Below are 21545 nucleotides of genomic sequence, written 5' to 3'. Positions count from 1 at the left end.
CTTCTTCACCTGCATCTTCCCCTTCTCTGTCGTCTTCCTTCTTCGCCAGCTCTGATGCCTGCGCAGTCGGCTCTGCCAGCAAGACACTGGTAGAGCCGACTGCGCATGCCAGCCGGCGGCCATATTTTCGAGGCCGCAAGGCAAGACTGCGCAGGCATCAGAGATGATGAAGAAGGAAGACGACAGAGAAGGGTAGGATGCAGGTGAAGAAGAAGGTGTCGCTGGAGAGAGGGTCTCGGGCAGCAGTGGGGACGCCCCCATCGCCATTTGAGCGCTGAGGCCCGCCCTCATTGCTGCTGAGAACTCATTTGCATACCAATAAAAAACAGTATTTCTAAGAAACGGCGCAGCGGAGACCACGTCTAAAGGTAAGAGACGAATAGCCTTTCTAAAGGCTATTCTGACGTCTAAAGCAGAAAAAAACAGCATTTTAGTGGTAGAAACCCTTTAACAGATAGGAAAAATTTTATGTGCTTCCCTGATAGACTCCCCGCTAGATTAATCACCGAGTGGTCAGGTAAGTATACAGTAATTGTTATTTTACCACCAGAAAAATATGCTATATTTTAAACCAAGATCCTGGAAATAGTGCTTTGGCAAGCAGAGTGAGGAAGGAATGAATAAAGCAGTGCGGGTTTACTTGAAACTAAGGAGGGGGCAAGGTCTAGGCTCTTTTATTTTAAGTACAAAGGGTCAGGGACGCATTACTTTTCAAAAGTGCTAAGACAAGCAGAGTTGAGGGGGACTACATGGAAACTGAATTGTTTATATAAAATCAGACAGGCTTTGGAAGCTGTAGGAAAAGAAATTAGCAATGGCTCAAAGAGGATAAACATCAAAGGCTAATGTTTGTTAGTTACAGGAATTTTCGTAACATTGTTTTGTTTGCAATATACTTAGTATAAAGTCAATATTATTCAGTGTTCAATGAACACAGAATCAAAATATTACACTGCCCCTCATGAAGAAGTCTTAAAGGGAGTCTATCACTGCCTCCAGCTATTTTAATCCTTAAACTGCTAGGGGTCTTTGGATATTTTGCATCTCTGGTAGCCAGAGCAATTTTCACAGTTTTGAGATAGACAAATAGAGTCGATATTACAATGTTAAAAAATCATACTACCTCCCATATCTATATATTTTCTGAAACTAGACACCTGAAGCATTGTCAAAATGCCATTTGCTACTGTATACAAATTTTATTTAAAGTGTATCTTTTATACAACAAAAAAAAAAAAAAAAAAAAGAACATAAATTTAGATTAGTTGCTAAAAGGGGAAACCAAACAAAAAGTTATATACACCAAACCTCCTAAAAATAAGTTCATCATGTTCAAGTGTACTCATATCACTAAGGCCTACCTGCATGCATATATCTTCATAAAATCACCAGAACTGGAAGGAAAAATGTCTTTGGACGAGTACTATCAGAAGGGGAGTGGGGTGTTCCTCACCGCTGGGTGGTAACAGCGCCGCACCTCCCATGAGGCGACCTGAAGCGACCACTTCAGGCGGCGCTATGTCAGGACCCCAGGGAGGGCGGCATTTGTGATTACCTAAGCCAGTCCAGGACAAGCTGTCCTGGACTGGCTTAGCACCGAGCGGTGGTTTGGGGAGGCCACTGGAGCAGCGCTGCTCCAGCAGCCTCCCCTCACGCTCAGGCAGAGAGCAGGTCCTCTCCGTGCCTGCTCCCTGCCCGCGAACGGCGCTAAGCCCCGCCCCCTTCATGCTGTCATGCCCCCTCGCTCCGCCACGCCCCCTCCGCTCTGCCCCCTCCTCCCGGGAGGGGGGGGCGGCTTTCTGTAGTTCGCCTCGAGCGGCGAAAGGGGTAGGTTCACCCCTGGGTGGTAAGCAATGCCCTCTCTCACAGAACAGCGCAATAGTCGCTACTGTGAGGAGGGCCGTTCCTAACTGACTGTCACAAACACCCTTCTGACAGTGAAGAGCTACGGTAATGGCACCGATAGCTCTTCAGCGGAGCACAGAACGGGAAAGCCGCTTTCTAGCGGTGTATTACACTGTATGTGCCCCAGGACGTGAAAGGTCCTCTTTAAGTACATACTATATACACACAAAGTCTGTGTAGTTATATAGGTCTTGACCTTCATGTATATCTTAGTGTTGAGGGTAACACTTGGATATTTATAGTTCCTCAGGCCCCTTACCACCTAGTATATAAATTCAGCTTTTACTTTGTGTAAATTCTTTAATTTATTCTATTTTGTTCAGGTTCATTTTTAATTTAAAAAGGTTTTCTGGACAGTTTTTGAAAGCCCACCAACCTGCAAAAATAGTAAAAAAAAAATTGGTAACACATTTATGTTACTGGTCTCCATAAAGTTAGCTTTTCGAATGGAGAAAGGACAGAAATGGTTTAATGTCACAATACCCTACTACCTACATTGGCATAATACAAGTGTCAGAGATAGACTGCCGCAGCTTTTAGAGCCCTGGGTTGTGCTGATCTTCTTATTCCTTCTGGAAGTGTATTCATACATTAACAACAGGCAGTTAGCATACAACATACCAATATGGGCTTACTTTGCAGCTCTGGTTGGACAGTGACTGGGTGTGTATGGACACACCTCAGAGTTGGAAAAAAAAGAAGCTGCAAAGCTGCAAAAAAAATTTGCTGAGTAAGGGACTTGAACATCCAATTTGCTATGAGTAAAGGACAAGAGAGGTCCTGAAACGCGTCAGCTATGAGCGATTTTTAATAACCTTTTTTGTTGTTTTTTTCTCTGGATTTTTCACTTATGTATGTATCTTGTCTATCATTTTTAAATTAATGAATTAAAGGTTATATTTTAAATGAAGAACCCAAGGAGCGCGGATCCTATTTTTCTGTGTGGAAATTTAGGAAAAGAAGTGTTTACTGAAAGCGGCATGTCAGGGGAGGTGGTCATTTCCCTTCAAGTAAACAGTCTCTATGTCAACTATCTAGTTTCATTCATCATTCCAGCACTTTAGGTAAGCAGGTGCTACAACCACACAAATAAAAAAAATATAAAAATAGAATGATATCTAATGACTTGGAGATACTAGGTAGTTATTAAAAATAGCAGTAGTCACACCTCCATTCTAAGAATTGTCCCTAGAGAAGGGACGATAAACAGGTTCCTAGTTCATTCTGGGAATTGAAGTCCATGGAATGGAAATGACAAGCTCAGTGTTTGTGTGACTGACTACATTTCCCAGAAGGACTCAGTTGTGAGCTGCTGCATTGTTTGGCACAGAGCCAGCTTGTAGGTTCACAGTAGCTGGAAGAAAACTGTCAGCCACAAGCAATCCACCTCATTATTCTACAACCGAAGTAAGACATCAGTCATGGGACCGGATAGAGAGCAGTGTGTGACAGGCACCGGGAGAAATGACCCAGCCATTCTAAAGCAGTGCAAACAACGGGTAAATGAGGTGATAGAACAAGAGTCAGGACAATTACATGCTCTGAGCAAGGACATATGGAAGACTCCAGAGTTGGCCTATAAGGAGCACACAGCTCATCATCTACTTACAAGCTTCTTCTCCAGCCGGGCATGGGAGGTGCAAGCCCACTACCATCTGGACACTGCATTTCGAGCACAGTGGACCTCTGGACCCATTGACGGTCCTCACTTGCATGTAGGCTTTTTATGCGAATATGATGCCCTACCTGAGATAGGGCATGCCTGTGGGCACAACCTGATTGCTGAAGTCGGGGCAGCTGCTGCACTGGGACTAAGGGGAGCTCTGGAGAGTGTGCGACCACCACAGCATGTTCAGGTGCGGGGTATAATGTATTCTCTTTAATGAATAATTGTCTACTCTTAATTTAGGTAGGTCTGTATGTCAAAATAGGGGAAACTTGTCTTGCATGCCATAGAACTGCAGCATTGTGTATAACTTCCTAGGTTTAAGTCATGTTTGTCTTACTCTAGACTTCTCGCCCCTCCCCCGTGTTGTTTTTAATCACTATAACGCAAGTTTTTTTTCTACACCAATGAAAATGACTAAAACTGGTGACAAATTTTAAAACCAAAAAAGAAAATGGGAGGGGGCGCTCCCTAGGGAAGCCTGTACAGGTAGTGAATTAGTAAAATACAAGGTAAGACAGATCTCACCTAATTAGAGTGATGAATAGTGTACGCCACAAAAACATCATCTTTTCTGTAGCATCAAGTCACTCTTCCCCCTATGGTAAAAAACAGCTGAAGCTCTAGTCCTTGGTAATTTGAGCCAAAAAAACATGAGTTGAAAGAAGGAAAAAAAAAACCTTTAAAACAGCACTTCCATAATAAAAAATTAAGTATTTTATAAAAAAAAAATATATATATATATATATATATATATATATATATATATATATATATATAAAACAAGTAAATATATCATGGCAACACATTTTGGCAATGAACAACTGCCTTTTTCAAGCCTCTATACATTCTAGGAACCTACAACATTTTGTATACAATCCATCATTACAGAGAAACTCCCTAATGAGAAGGTAAAAATATTAACTAAAATTACTTGAACATATTCACATACATATATATGGAGAGACTGTCAACGTAATAGTGATATACATAATCAAATAGAATAGAGATAAGCATTACAATAACCAGTACAATTAAACAGAAAACATTAATGATCCTCGACTAAGTTTTAGAACAAAACATGTGGTTTCAAAAAAAGTGAGATAATGAAAACAGTAAGTGTAATAACACTCTTAAGAATACGCAAGACTGTGGGAGAGAAAAATAGTAAGCCAGACACATGTCTGCAGTTAAGGCTACGAAGAAGGTTGCTAATCTGCTTTATTGTTTGTTTCTAGAGAAAAATATGAACATAGCTGTAATTCCCGTAAAATGTTAGTTGTTAACCTGCACAGCATATAAAGAATATGGCAAGGCCCAGGAGTCTGTCTTATTTATATAGATTGTATGTGAATTTATGTATAGCTGACAGCTCTGGCTTCTACTAGTGGCACAGTGGCTGCTGTAGGTGGGCATACAGTAAAAAACCTGTGAAAGCCCAGAGTAAATAATGGCTTGTGCTGCATCTGTAGACTGTACGATAAAAGTGCAGCACATTGGCAGCCTGTGTGCCATTCCTATTTCCAGAAGTATCATGAAAAGCTGACCCCTGAACATGTTTCTCAGCTGATGCACAATACTATTAAAGTGCATTTACGTAATGCAAATTAGATCCGGTTGGTAAATGTTGCCAAGTTGTCCACTTGTGTCACATAAACATCCCATTCTGAGCTTTAGTAATATTATCTCTTCCAGCTGTATCCCCGTGATCAACGGGGGGTGTGTGCAGTGGCGTAACTAAAATCATGTGGGCTTCAATACAAACTTTTGTCCGGGGCCATCTACCCTCTCCCTACAGCGAATTCTTGATAGTGACAGTTACAGGTGCTGCAGCAGTATGTCAGATACTTGAAAGGGGTACAACTATAGTAACCACAACTGCAGTTATCAAAAATACAGTGAGTGAGCAGTGCAGCGCCCGGCATGTAAACAATAATGGGAGCTGCATGCTGTGGAAAACAGCTGATCTGTAAGGGAGTCTACGAGATGTAAGAGATCAGTGGGGGTTCAACACCAGGGGCCCCAGCTGATCAACTCTTTCAAGATAATGTGGTGCTTTTGCAAGCGCCCTGACTCCTTAACAATATATGTTGCACAGTATCTGTTTTATAATCACCATGCAATGTTATTACAGCCTGTAATAAGTGTGCACGGCTGCTATAAAACAGTTGATGTGTGATATGAATAGTGAAGGAGCCCCAAACAGAATAATATGCTCCACAGTGGCCCCCAATACTGAAGTATTGCAGGTATTATACAAGCGATCAAGTGATGGCATATTCACTAATAAATGTGAATAAGCAGCTTAATACATTAAAGTATGTAGACTTGGCACAGGGATCACACTTGGCACAGATTTTATAATGGAGAAGAAATTTATCTAAGGGACTTTGACTATGGGATGTTTTTAGTGCCAACAATGGTAGATTATCTCTGAAACTGCTGTTCTTGAACCTGTTAAGTGCAAAGATCTCTAAAGTTTACAGTAGATTGTGCTCAAAACAAGGCAGCATCTGTGTTAGTGAGAAAGGCACACTAGTTCAAGCTTACTTCAAGGAACATTAAATCATACAAGCATGGATTACAATGTTCCAGTGATTCATCTCGTGGTTCCATTTAGACCGAATACGCCCAAACTAAAACTGCTAATATTATACTCTGGGGTCTCTACAAACTCAAGAGTATAATGATTAGAAGCCTTGGGAGGTAACAAAAATGTTACTTACCTCTCCTGAGCTGCAGCGCAACTCCCTGCAGAGGGACCAGTGTGGGACATTATACAGTGTGGAGGGGCTACTATGAGACACTATACAATGTGAAGGGGCCATATGGGACATTATATTGACTACAGGGGCTGCTATGTAACATAATACTGTGTGAAGGGGCCATTATGAGACATTATACTGTGTGAAGGGGCTGCTATGGGACATTATACTGTGTGAAGTTGCCACTATAGTACATTATACTATGTGAAGGGGCCACTATGGGACATTATACTGTGTGGAGGGGCTACTGTGATGCATTATAATGTGTGGAGGGGCCACTATAGGACATGATACTGTGTGGAGGGGCTGCTATTGGATATTATATTGTGCGGAGGGGCCGGTATAGGACATTATACTGTGTAGGGGGGTCACTATGGGACATTATAATGTGAGGAGGGGCTACTGTAAGACATTATACTGTGTGGAAGGGCTGCTAGGGAACATTATACTGTGTGGAGGGGCTACTGTAAGACATTATACTGTGTGGAGGGGCCGCTATAGGACATTATAATGTGTGGAGAGGCCACTATGGGACATTTTACTGTATGGAGGGATTACTGTAAGATGTTATACTGTGTGGAGGGGCAGCTTTGGGATATTATACTGTGTAGACTAGAGAGACCACTGTGGGACATTATAGTGTTTACAGGCGGTGCTATGTAACATAATACTGTGTGAAAGGGCCACTATGGGACATTTTACTGTGTGGAGAGGCCACTGTGGGATATTATACTGTCTGTCTGTGTAAATGGGCTGTTATACCGTGTGGAGGACAGGAAAGGAGGTACTAAAGCAATGTGGGGGTGGAGGACTCAAGTCAAAGTTAGCTATGGGTTCAGTGTTTGCTAATTACGCCCCTGGGGCACATATTACCTATTTATTACAATTACAAAGTTAAATTATAAAATCATATTTATATAGATGTTTGCTTCTTTGTAGATCACAGTGTTAGGAACACCTGCTGAGGAAGATGGCGGAGGAAAAGTTGATCTTATCAAAGCCGGAGCTTTTGAAGATATGGATGTTGTGTTTATGGCCCATCCTGCCCAAGATGATGCAGCTTACCTTCCAGATGTTGCTGTACATGAGTGAGTAACACTGTGAATGATAACATTAACATTGTCAGTGTTATCATGGTAAGAAACCTTTTAATTTTAAAGTCATTGGATATTTTTATCCATAAATTAGTTGTACAAATTTGAGTTTTATCACCTATACTTTGTCTGTTCAGTCGGTTTCTGGACACTATGATTCCAACCAATTATGAGAACGGAGATCCTGTGTCCTCTAGTATGAACAGAGATCAAGCATGTGTGCTACCATTCCATTCATCATTATGGAATTAAAGGTAATAATCAAGTACTGCACTTAGTTCCTCTTCGACATTTAGATGAATGGAGCAGTAGCATGCATATTTGACAACCACACCATTCATATTAGCAGACATCAGATCTCTGTTCTTGTGATTAGTGGGTGTCCAGCACTCCAAACCATCTCAAAGACACTTAAGTTTACGGCTTGTTAGAGCCCCTTTAATGAAATAAGGTGATAGATTTTCTTTACTAGTTTACCTTTCTTCATTTATTTTTTTTGGATGCAAATTATTCTGGTTGAAAAATTTTCCTAATGAAACTTAGTGTATGTTTATCAGAAACAGTTGCGATCAGTAAAACATGAAGAGAAATGGAATTAGTATTATGCACAGTGATCCCATTCTTGTAATGCAATGGAGCATCAAACAAAAGTATAATTCTCAATAAATGACTGCACATATCCACCACCTCTAATTCAGAAAGGCACTATTTTCATATTTCATACTTGTGTACTGGTCAGATTTCAGAGAAAAGAGAAATAATTGCTAAGAGTTGGCTTTTATTTCCTAGTGTGACTGTGAAATATTATGGAAAAGCTTCTCATGCTGCTGCATACCCATGGGAAGGAATTAATGCTTTAGATGCTGCTATTCTTGCATACAACAATATCTCTGTCTTAAGACAGCAAATGAAACCCTACTGGAGAGTTCATGGTGAGAAATGTACTGAATAACATTCTATTGCTGTTTATAAATCTGCAGAGACTGGTCCTCTGTACTATATGCTTTTCATTATTTTATTTTGTAATGTTACTATAAGATTACCTTTACTCTTTAATTCTCTGCTACTTCACTGAGGAGCCTTGTTAGGGCAATACACTCTCCACTCTAAATGTGACCATAGATATTCTATCACTTCAACCAAAAGTTTCCATTTTTTACTTTACATTCCATGCAGAGGCGTAGCTAGGGGGTGAACATGTTCAAGAGAGTCCCAACATAGGTATGCCGATATAACTATACAATGACTGTACAGTGGTATATATTGGCTCTATACAGGGCTCTACACACAATTTAGGTGAATACAGTGCAGTCACAGTTAGTGACTTACAGGTAACGTCTCTGACTAATCGTTCATATTCCCTGTCTCTTTCATCTGGACCGCCCCGGCCACTTCTTCCAGCCTCTTTAAAGTTTGCAGCACAGACATCTTTGGCTCCTTACTTTTTAAGGCACCTGATTTACATTGTCCTCACCTGCACATCCATCATTCTACTACCCCCAATTATAACATATATAACATAACCCCCATAATGAATAATACCCCCAAGTGCATCTTTAAAGGGGTATTCCTATCTGGTAACTTATGTAAATTGAAGACTTTTCCTAAATATATTGCTTTAGAAATGCTGCTTTGTTTGCCTGCTATGTGTACTTATTCTTCCCTTTGTATACACAGCGTTTCCATAACGCCAGACCTGTGTGATAGTATAAGTGAGGTCACTCACTGCTCTCACTGTTATCTATAGTTCTGCTGGCAAGACAATCAGTTCATCTAATTAGCATGTGAATAAAAACGGACTTATTCAGAAACCACTGAGGTAATTTACATACTAAAGGTAGGTGTAGAATAGCCTTGTTAAAGCCTATGCAAAGATGTGATTACCTAAAAATGACTTTAACCAATGATAGAGCCCCTTTAATAACTTCTCTGTGTATCCCCTTTAAATAGTGCCCCTTTTTATTAATGCCCCAGGTGCTTCCTAATTAAAAGGTAAAAAAATATTAGTGGGGTTTCAATACCCGGGACCCACAGGGTCAGCTGTTTGAATGAACCACGGTACTTGTGTAAGTGCCATGACCTCTCTCTGTTTATAACGTGTCACATATCTCATAGCAGTCATGTAATGTAACTACAGCCTCGTCCTATAAATGTCTATGTGACAAAACTGTAATTACATTACACGGTCACTATAGACAGACAGCATGTGCTATAAACAGGCGCCATAGCCCCTTCATACAACTGTTCAGTGGGGAATCACTTATCTCTTATTGATGATCTAGTCTGAAGAGAGATCATTAATAAAAACGAGGTGGAAAACGCCTTAAAGCCAGGGCCCCTTGTAGCAGAAAGAAATGGTACAGTAGCGAATTCCATCCACATATTGTGGAAAAATATGTGCTGCAGACACATTGCGATTTCAAAAACCGTTGCGGCTTTATAAATCACAGCATGTCAAAAACATCTATGCAAATGCTGGCGGTTCCCGTATAGGTATAATGGAAGCAGAAAGTCCACAGAGGAAAACTCTACAGACTTTCTGTGAAAAGTGTCACGGGGAAAACCACAATGCGTTACTGCTGCGGTTTTTCCTGCAGCGCTTTTTTATTCATAATGCCCCCTAATGGCCCGTTATATAAATGACCCCCTATCGTCCTACTGCCCACTAATGAATTCCCCATATACTATTGAATTAGCTACAACTGCGCTAAAAAACAAAAAGAAAAACTTATACTCACCTACCTACGATCCAAATGAATAGATCTGCAGCCTTCTCTTCTTGATTGCGCTCGCTTTCTACGCACAGGACGTCTGTCAGGAAACACGATGATGTCATCACGTTCCTCTGTGCTGAGAAGCAGACATCTGTCTGTGGTTCTCATTGTCTTGTAAATCGTAGGCCTGAAGTCTGCAAACACCAATGTAGTTAAAAGTAAAGCATGAATTAATGGCGACCCTAAGGTAGGCTCCACAGAGTCAATGAGTCCAGGGCAGCCACTACCCCCCCCCCCCCCCCCCCCCCCCCACTATGCCTCTGGTAGCATGGTAAGGAGCTATAATTTTCTGGTCTTCAGAGTTTTGGAGAAGAAGCTTGCAGAACAGGACTCCTTGGATGTAGTAGCTTATCAGCTTTAATGGTAGATGTCCAATTGTATTTGCTTCACTTCAGACAGCTGTATCTGATATGTGCTGTTATGTGTCCTTAGCTGACCAAAGATCACCACTGCGTTCCAAATTATTATGCAACTTGTAAATTAAGTGTCATGAAAATGTAAAAAAAAAATTCAATTAAACTCACGACTAGTATTGGTTTTTGCCTCACTAAAATCAATCTCAAACACCTATGACAATTAGTTTGCCCAATTAAAGGAAACCTACTTGAGGCTAAAATCCCCATGCAGTGGGCCACAAACAAATAAACGCTGTGGGAAAAAAACACTTTTTATTGGACAAATTTATTGGATTAAGAGAACAGCTGTTAAAATACCATTACAAAGCTTCAAATGGATATTTAAAGCTTCTGGTGCCTCCAGAGTTGTGCATAAACCTACTGTTCGTCCACCTCCAAACGTGCTCACAAAACAGAACTGATTGAAGTTGACCCAGACACACCTGAAGACTAATTTTGCAACACTCTTGTTTACTGATGAGTGCCGTGCAACCCTAGATGGTCCAGATGGAGTAGTGGATGGGCGGTTCAACATCAGCAAGGACATGGCAGAATCTTGTTTTGGGCCAGAATCATGTGGAGAGAGCTGGTAGGTCCCTTTAAGATTCCTGAATCTGTAAAAATGACCTGTTCCATGGTACAAAAAGAAGAACCATGCCCCACAAATCACAGGGTCAATGAACGCAAGAATTGGGAAGGTGATATAAAAAAAGAGGTCTTATGTTAATATGTAATTTGCCTTGTTAGGCTCTGTTCCCACGTAGTAACGTGCCGCTCATTCTGACACGTAAAAACATGTCAGATTGAGGCGCTTCAAAACAGATCCCATTGACTTCAATGGGTGCCGGCTTTCGCGCGCTACCCATTGAACTCAATGGGAGGCTTTTTTACCTATTGTTTTCTATGTGATGCGTGCATAAGCCGGCACCCATTAAAGTCAAAGGGATCTGTTTTGAAGCGCTTCACTCTGACACGTGTTTACGTGTCAGAATGAGCGGCGCATTACTCCGTGGGAACGGAGCCTTAAGATGTTTTTGATAAACTTTTTATTTCAGTAACATTAGGTTCACATGAAAGACAAAGAGCTTGTTTGCTTAAAAGGGAGTTACCCGCAGACTATAATGAGGTCCGACTGTTTTCAATCGATTTTATACTGAAACCAGCAGAGAGAAAAGTCCTTCTCTCCGATTTTAATTGGAATCTGCGATGGAGTCTCCTACACCGAACCTAGCCTTAATGTGACCTCTTAATGCTACAGATTCAACAAATGACCATTTTTCGTTATTTATAATGTATAATATGTTTAGAAACCCTGTTGAGCATAATAATTTGGAACAGAGGATTTTGATTTTATTATCATTCAGAGGTTTATCCAATAAAATTTGATCTATACTCCGGTGGTTGAAGATTTGAACATTATACTGACTGTCACTTGCATTGACCATTTATGAAAATCAGAGAAAAATATAATTTGCATAATAATGTGGAAAGCAGTGTATAGTGCATATACAGATGTAGTTGATCTAATGGCCTACAAGAACATAAATGCTGAAAAATACAGTGTCCTTGACCATGTCTTTACTGCTTGGCTGATAATCGACATGCTTCAGGAGCTTCAGCTCCTTAACAGGTGTTGTTCAGTGTTTAGTACAATAATTTGGCCACAAAATTAGAAAATACTTACATAAAGATTTTTCACTGGTCCCCTGTCGCTGGTTTTGTGCCAATCCTGTTGTCCATTAATGCACTATGTAACAACAAATCATTGGGTGTAGTGGAGATGTTACTAAGGATCATGTCAGTGCATTCAGAAGGATAACAGGAGTGGCATGGGTTATCCGCCATGGGGAACCAGAGGTATAAGGGTAAGTTCACACAGGGTCTTTTAGACCGGAACCTGAGGTGGAAGCCGCCTCAGGTTCTGGTCCAAAAAACGGGTAGCCGCGACTGAATTGCTGGTGCACTGTACCGGCATCCAGTTGCGCACTCCGCTCCGGATTAGGCCCAATGAATGCGCCTAGTCGGGAGGAAGGAGTGTCTTCAGGCCGAATCGCAAGGTGAAACAGCGTGAAGAATGAGCATCTAGCTTCCGGAAAAAAAAAACTGAGTGGCTCCCATTGATTTCAACGGGAGCCGTCTTCTTGGTCAGGATTTTGAGGCGGATAGGGCCTCAAAATCCTGACCAAAAAATCATGTGTGAACTTACCCTTAATATGCTGCAAAAAAAAAAAAGATTTTATAAACTGGGAAAAACCCTTTAATAAAGCTGCTACATAGACTTTAGGATTATAAACAAGTCTGCACACACTGCACATGCAAATGTGCATGATAATTGAAGACTTTTGAGTAATAGCTGTCTGATATATGGTCCGTGGCCAGTATAAGGGTCCATTCACACAGAGGAAAATGGTGAGGAATTTGGTGTGGAATTTCAGCGCTGAAAAAAAGCCTCCCATTGACTTCAATGGGTTCCTTTTTCTGCTAACCGTAAAGAAACCCATTGAAGTCAATGGGAGGCGCTTTTTTTTCAGCGCTGAAATTATACACCAAATTCCTCACCATTTTCCTCTGTGTGAATGGACCCTAACAAAGAGAGTGACACAGTGCATGAAAGAGACATCAATCCATTGAAAATGATCATATAAAGTATCTTTTTTATACCACATACGTTTGTTTTTTATATCATGTACTTTCATAGATGCAGATTACAGTATAAAAATATAGTTTGTACTACTATGCCAGCAATGAGGAGGATTTCATAAATTTTGGATTCTACATTGAGTAACAGTGTTGGCATCCAGCAGATTGACAATAGGCTTCAACTATGGTTTTATTTTTTGTCTTCCAGGAGTAATAAAAAATGGTGGTGTGAAACCTAACATCATTCCATCATACACCGAATTAGAATTTTATCTGCGTGCACCATCACGCAAAGATCTTGCTGAACTACAAGAAAAGGCAAGTGCATGCTTTAATGCTGCAGCAACAGCCACTGGATGCAAGGTAAGTCTGTTTGTATGTAAACATGACACTGACAAAATCTACTATCATTTTACAAATCATTTGGTTACTTAAAATGTTACAAAGAATTAGCACAACATAATGCTGAACATAAATTACGCTTAGTTAATTGCTTTGGCTTAAGTCATTGTGCTTATCAATAAGAAATCAGTTGTGGGTCTGACACCTGGGACCTCCGCTGATCAGCTGTTTGAATAGTCATGGCACTTGTGGGCACACTTTGACCTTTCTGTTTCATAGTGGCCATGCAATGTAGTTACAGCCTAGTTTCATTTCACTTCTGTGGGTCGAGACTGTAATTACATTTCATGACTGCTATGAAACAAATAGCTCACGCTTGCTCCTTCAAACAGCTGATCACTGGGGATCCTAGGTGTTGGGCCCACAACTGATATTTTATGGATGAGCTATCCTGGGGATAGGTCCTCAATAAAAAAAGAAGTGGACAAACTCTTTTACATATTTGTTATGTCACAGAAGCTGACAGCTCATTACCTTTCTGAAACCCACTTCATCAATAAGCCAATTGATAGAAGCCAGTGGATTACACAGCAGTGTCATGAAACCCACTTGTTGGGATGTCACTGCAATTTACTAGGTTGAAACATATTTATGATGTCACAGCAGATGGCATAATAGAAACACATTTGTGATGTCACAGTTTATGCAAGGGTAGACTTCTTTAGAGAAATACATAAAGACAGACTACCCGTTTTCCTAATTAATTGACAAATTAGTATACACAAAGCAGTATTTCACAAATTAAACAACAACTTAAACTACAAAATATCTCGTATGTCTGATGTCTGCACTTTTCATGGACTCAATAAGTATTCATTCACTACAATATGTTTGTTCAGACATCAGTGTTGTTTTTGCAGATGTGAAAAGTGAATCAACCATGGACAGCACCACTTGCTAGTGAGCAGGTTGGGGTGCTGTCCATGAATAACACGGACCTCACAAGTTTGCAATCTACTACTGTTTTCTTTTCCTGCTACTTATGGCAATCTATCCCTTCTAGGTGGAGTTATGTTCTCTTAGTCACGATTACTATAATGTGCTTCCAAATAAAACTCTTGCAAAAGCATACATGGAGAATGGCAAACAGCTGGGAATGCAGTTCACTACCGACGAAGTGGTGTTAAACGCTCTGTCAGGTAAAGAGTTTGTGTAATATTCACTACCTTTCAACAATCTTCGCATATATATTGTACAGGTGAATATAACAAAAACTTTGTAGAATATGTCATCTCTCACTTAGCAGCTAATTTTACACCTACCCCAACCTCCTAAAATAACATTCACTCTGGTGGCCTAACATAAACTACAAGCTCATCACATTACAGCTCTCCATTGAAATTTCAAGAGGTGGAACTGTGTTAAAGAAAATAAAAGACGGGCAGATATGCTGTTGGAGCAAAAATGATGTTCGTTGTCTCACCCAAAGTGATTTATTCACATTGACAATGTTCATATGGTGATGCTGCTTTTGAGCAAGTGAAAGACAGGAAGCAGATTTTACTCCATGTGCTGTCTATGTGAAATATCATATCAGCTAGTTTCCACACACTAGTTACATGGTAGATGAGATTGGATGAAGACACTGGCCAATCAAGTCCCATATTCAGTCTAGAACTGTTTCTTCATAGTAGCTGATCAGATTAGTGTGACAGCACTGATTCCTCATAAACCCATGCTGATTGGTTGTTATAAGATTATTTACATTGAGATACTCCAGGATAGCATCTCTTAGAAACCCCTCAAATATCTTTCCCACCACAGAAGTCAAACTTACTGGCCTATAGTTTCCAGGCTCACTTTTAGACCCTATTTTTAAAATTGGCATCACATTTACTATGCGCCAATCCTGTGGAACAGACCCAGTCATTACTGAATCTTTTACTGAAATATTATATTTAAGAGTCTATCCATCACCATGCTCACAACTCGGGGGTGTATGCCATCTGGACCGGGCCATTTCTATTTTAGTGTTTTGAAGGCGGTGCTGCTTCCTAGGTTAAACAAGTGACATTTAATAGAGAGTTAACATTACCTCTAATCATGTTGTCCATTGGATTTTCTTGTGTAAACACTGTAGAGAAGAAGATATTTAATAGTTCTGCTTTTTCCTCATCCTCCTCCACCATTACACCCAAATTATTTTTGAGAGGACCCATATTGTCAGTTTTTATTTTCTAATTATTTATGTAATTAAAGACTCATTCTGGATTATTTTTACTTTCCTTGGCAATTATTCTCTCACTTTTGATCTTCACCTCCTTTGTCTTTTACACAATATTTTTTTCTCTTTATAATTCTTTCATTCTTGCCTCACTACTTTATTGTTTTAATACTTTTAAATGCTTCCTTTTTATCCCTCATTGCACTTCTTACTGTTTTAATAAGCCATATTGGTTTTCTATGATTTCTGGCCCGCTTTTTCCCATAGGGTATGTGTTCTCTAGTGCTCCTATTTAGAATGCTTTTGAAATTGTCCCATTTAGTTTGTGTTCCCGTCACGTTGAGGACATTGTACCAGTTTATGCTGCTAAGCTTCAAACAGACTTTGCCGGCGGCCGCTTAACCCCCCGCGTGCCGGCCGCTTCTATTCATTTCAATGGCACGCTTCCATTGAAATGAATGGAAGCGCTCGGCACGCGAGGAGTTAAAGGGATTCTACCAGTAAAAGAACTTCTTCCTTCTTGATCACGTCGGAATAGCCTTAAAAGGCTATTCGTCTCCTACCTTTTTACCATAGCCAGCGCCGCCTTCTTCCGCAGCTCCGTCTCTGTCTTCTTTGGGCCTCATGGATGACGCATGCGCAGTCGGCTATAACAGGCTCTCGCAGCCAGAGCCGACTGCGCATGCGTCATCCATGAGGCCCAAAGAAGACAACACAGACGGGGACACGGAAGGCGCGAACACAGCTCAGGGAGAAGGCGGCGCTGGCTATGGAAAAGGTAGGAGAGGCTATTCCGACGTGGTCAGGGGGAAGAAGTTCTTTTAATGGTAGAATCTAGAGTTGAGCGAGTACTGTTCGGATCGGCTGAATTGTTAGAGATGAACGAATACTATTTGAATAGTGCGCTCCCATTGCAATGTATGGAAGCGGCATGGAGACTTTGCCGGCGGCCGCCGCTTAACTCCTCGCGTGCTGCCGCTTCAAGCCTTATATAAGGCGCACCGGACTATAAGGCGCACTTTCGATTTCTGAGGAAATCGAAGTATTTTATGTGCGCCTTATAGTCCGGAAAATACGGTACATAAATTGTATGGGTTTATCTTAATCCCTACTCCACTGCCTACTAAGTGTTCTAACCCCACCCCCACTCCACCCTTAGTTAAATTATTTAGCCCTCTTTTTAAGTCTACACCATCTTGCCTTCTACATCTGAGTCCTTAGTTGTTGTTATTGTTGTTATTATTATTATTATTATCATCATTGTTAATATAGCACCATTAATTCCATGGAGCTTTACATTTGGGGTTTACATACAGTACACAAAATATACTAACAGATATAATACTGACAATGACCAAATGGCACAGTGGGATAGAGGGCCCTGCCCGCAAAGGCTTACAATCTATGAGGGAAAAGGGATAGAGACAGAAGGTGAGGGGGAGACTGTTCAGATGGTGGTGTGGTGACAGTAGTGTTATTGGAGATTGTAGGCCTTTCTGAATAGGTGAGTCTTCAGGGCCTTCTTGAAGCCTGTGATTGTGGGGGTCAGTCTTAGTTTAAGCACTCCCCCAACCGTCTAGCCATCTTCTCCCTCAGCACAGCTGCACCCACCCCATTGAGATGCAGCCTATCCCTACCATAGAACCTGTAGCCCACAGCAAAGTTGGCCCAGTTTTCTCACTGCCTCTCCAATGTGGCCAGAGGTACTGGTAGTATTTCTGAAAATACCACCTTGGAGGTCCTTGCCTTCAGCTTGCTTCCTAGATCCCTGAAATCAATGTTAAGGACATTCCACCTAAATCTAGCATTGTCATTTGTGCCACTGTGCACCATGACAGCTGGATCCACACCAGCCCCACCCAGTAATCTATCAACCCGATACGCGATGTGTCAAACTCTAGTACCAGGAAGGCAACACATCATACAACGATACCGGACTTTGTGACAGATTGCCCTATCTGTTCCCCTAATAATTCAACCTCCCACTACCAGCACCTGTCTAGTCTTCTCTGCAGGCCTATCCCCCTTATTACTGGAGCAGACAATCCCCTGGCTGTCAGAGGAAGTATCGTGCTGCAGCAGTGTTACCCCTGTACTAACATCCCCCTCATCTGCCAACTTAGCAAACTTGTTGGGGTGTGCCAGTTCAGAACTAACCTCCCTGGTACCCTTTCCTCTACCCAGCTGCTTTCTAACTTTCACCCAGCTAGCTGCCTCATGTTCCTGCACCTCCATGCTAGCATCCCTCTCTGCACTTGCCCCAGTGAGTTGCGGCTCTGTGAGCAACAAACTCCTTTACAAGTTATTAATGACTCTCAGTCTTTCAATTTGCTCATTTTCACCCATGATCTGGGCTTCAAAATGTGCAATGTGCTTACATCTTTCACAACAGTATGCCCCCTCAAGCGGCAGAATACATGCTGTAAGATGCACACTGGACCACATTGTTAAGCATGGAGCACATCTTATCTGATGGGGATTTAATACAGTAAAAAAAAACATAACATAAAGGTAAAATAAGCACAATTCAAGTCAAAAGTGAATATGTTCAAATAGTTTTTGTTTGTTTTCTAAAGTCTTTGAATTTAAAGTCACTTAAAGGGATTCTACCACTAAACCAACATTTTTTCTAATTACCACGTCAGAATAACCTTAAGAAAGGCTATTCGTCTCTTACCTTTAGACGTGGTCTCTACGGCGCCGTTCCTTAGAAATACTAGTTTTAACCGGTATGCAAATGAGATCTCCGCAGCAATGAGGGTGGGCCCCCGTGCTCAAACGGCAATGGGGGCGTCCCCACTGCTGCCCGAGAGCTCTCTCCATCTTCAGCTGCAACCCCGCCTCTTCTGTCTTCCGTCTCGCTCCAACTTCCGACGCCTGTGCAGTACGCTCCTGTATTGAACTACAAGAGCAAGAGCGGCCTCCCAAAAATGGCCGCTGGCCGGCGGCCATTTTTGGGAGGCCACTCTTATTAGACTGCACTGTCTAACTTATAGACAGTGCAGACTTACACTAGACTAGGCACTTCAAATACTTCATGGAAGTATTCCATACACAATGGGGCAGATTTATTAATATTACTATTTAATTTATAGACAGCGGATATTTAGCCTAGACAGTCAAACTGCAGATTTATCAAAGCATATGATGCTGTTTGATGTATCATTAGTTGGCATAGTTTATGACTGAAAATTGTAGAACATTTTTGGGTGCACAGTGTCGCAGTAAGCAATGCCCCTTTTTTTTTTTTTTTTTTAAATCATAAAATTGTTCATTCTCCATGTTATTACAATGAGAGCGCATAGCAGTTAGCAACCATACTATACCAGGATTTGCCACTATCGATACATTGTTCACCCTAGTGATCATGCAATATTATTATAATATAATTTTTTTTGCATATTATGATATGTTTTGATGTGTTTTCTGTTGATAGGTTCAACTGATTTTGGGAATGTGACCTTTGAAGTTCCTGGAATTCATCCCTATTTTTTCATTGGCTCGGCTGCCCTTAATCACACTGAAGAATACACTGAAGCTGTGGGTAAGCATTAAATCGAGAATCCCATAGAGAAAAATACATTTATTAGAAAAAAAGCCAGCTTTGGATGTAATGGTAGTATGATTTTTGCTGGGGGGGAAGGGGGGACATCTACATCTATACAACATAACATTGGGACTTTTTGCTCCTTTTTACAATTATGCATATATAATCTGATGTTTTAAAGGGATTCTACCATTAAAAACTTTTTTTTGTTGTTGACATGTCGGAATAGCCTTAAGAAAGGATATTCTTCTCGTACCTTTAGATGTCTTCTTCGCCCCGCCGTTCGGTTAAAATTCCGTTTTCTGTCAGTATGCAAATGAGTTCTCTTGCAGCACTGGGGGCGGAGTCCCCCATGCTGCAAGAGAACTCTCCACCGCTGCCTCCATCTTCTTCTGGAACGTCGTCTTCATGCGTCTTCTTCCAGCACAAGGCAGTGAAACTTGTAGGCTTCAGGCCTCGGGCAGAGCCAACTGCGCATGCCCACAGGCCACAAGAAAATGGCCACTTATTTACTGTCTTACTGTGTAAGACATTTAGATCATGCCACAGGCATAGCCTAGTATGCAGATACTTATGGCATTATTGTTATTAACGTTGTGATATTCATTGCCATTAAAGACAGCACATCAGAAGAAGTACTCCAAAGCAGCCACCATTAAAACCTCGGGGGTAGCTGGGGTGTGTGTCTTTCTTTTACACTCACTCCAGCTGCTCCTGAGATTGCCCCAAATCTAGGCCATCCCATTTAGGAACATTTACTACATAAAACGACAGGCTTAATATTCCTTTGAGCATGATACCTAATACTTGCTCTAGGTATACTAGACTAATAGGCCATTTATGAAAATGAAATGATATATTTCTCAATAAAACTAACATGAGCTAACAGTTGTGCTGCTACAGTGAAAGAACCATATTTGAATAGCAGAACAATCTTCAACATGAATAGAAACCATTGCATTCATTCTTTGTCATTGGATTTGCCATTTTCACAGGTTCAGAAGAAGCTCAATATTACACGCTTCGGACTGCAAAAACGTTGGCAATGACTGCATTAGATGTGATCTTCAACGCAGATATGATGGAAAGTATTCGCCATGATTGGGGAATAGTGAAACAAATGGAAGAAGAGATTAATTCTGGAGCAGCTACAAAAGTCAGAGAATCTAGCAGCGGAGCAGGATGTGCTTCATGCTGAACAGTGAAGAGTTTTAATGGATGCTGTTCCACCCTGATTCTTTGTAACATTCATGATTCATAATAACATTGCAAATTGGAAATGAGAACAACGCACAGAATCATGATTGTGTCATTATTGGGGAAAATGACTATAGTAGCTGCCATTGGAAATCAGTGGTTACTATAAGTAATCCTCAATAGTTTGCTTTTATGAAAGAGCTCTCTCTACCTTTTCTACTAAATTGTATGTGCCACCAACTGCTGTATACTGTGTATGAATGTAATTGTAGTTCAATATCAGTAAATCTGTTAAATAAATGTATGATGCTTCCTTTTACATACCTTCTAATTATCTGTGTCATTTGTGGCTTCCGTATGTGCAGCTTGTTTCCTGATAATTTCAGGAGATGTTTAGATTTAGAAGTATCTCTATATTATATACACGGATAACCATAAAGGAACTGACTCATAAATGGTTACTCATGTATAACGTTGCTCTATCCTTACTCTCTTTAACTGCAGCATAAAGATCCTGAGCCCTGGTATTCCATATGGGCGCAATACAGGGTACAAAATGTAATTTAAAGGGGCTCTATCATTGGGAAAAGTCATTTTTACCTAAACCTATAATTTCATAGCCTTAGAAAGGCTATTCCACACATACCTTTTGTATGTAAATCCCCTCAGTAGTTTTTGGATAAGCCCGTTTTTATTCACATGCTAATTAGCCAGCAGCATGCACCCTGAAGTCTCAGCGAGAATTGTCTGCTATGTGTACAGCATAGGCTGCTGCTGATGACTCATCTCCCTGCTCTCGAACACACACAGCAGACAGTGCTCGCTGAGACTTCTGGGTGCACGCTGGAGGCTAATTAGCATATTAATAAAAACTGGCTTACTCAAAAACTAGTGAGAGGATTAATATACAAAAGGTATGTGTGGAATAGCCTTTCTAAAGGCTATACAAGTATGTGCTTAGTTAAAAATTACTTTTCCCAATTATAGAGCCCCTTT

At 40.9% G+C, this 21545-nt stretch overlaps 1 protein-coding gene across 1 annotated transcript; it reads left to right on the top strand.

Annotated features, from left to right (window-relative positions):
* Nucleotides 1-3216: 3216 nt before the first annotated feature.
* Nucleotides 3217-20868, top strand: PM20D2 (peptidase M20 domain containing 2). Its single transcript, XM_075268216.1, has 7 exons — nucleotides 3217-3761; nucleotides 7276-7424; nucleotides 8220-8362; nucleotides 13448-13602; nucleotides 14645-14780; nucleotides 19242-19349; nucleotides 20348-20868. Exons 1-7 carry the CDS (start codon nucleotides 3327-3329, stop codon nucleotides 20548-20550), a joined length of 1329 nt encoding a protein of 442 aa, XP_075124317.1. The 5' UTR covers nucleotides 3217-3326; the 3' UTR covers nucleotides 20551-20868.
* The last annotated feature ends 677 nt before the right edge of the window (nucleotides 20869-21545 follow it).

The sequence above is a fragment of the Leptodactylus fuscus genome, chromosome 3 (assembly GCF_031893055.1).
Source record: "Leptodactylus fuscus isolate aLepFus1 chromosome 3, aLepFus1.hap2, whole genome shotgun sequence".
Lineage (NCBI taxonomy): Eukaryota > Metazoa > Chordata > Amphibia > Anura > Leptodactylidae > Leptodactylus > Leptodactylus fuscus.
Note: the sequence above shows the minus strand (reverse complement) of the source record. Positions and strands in the feature narration are given on the sequence as shown.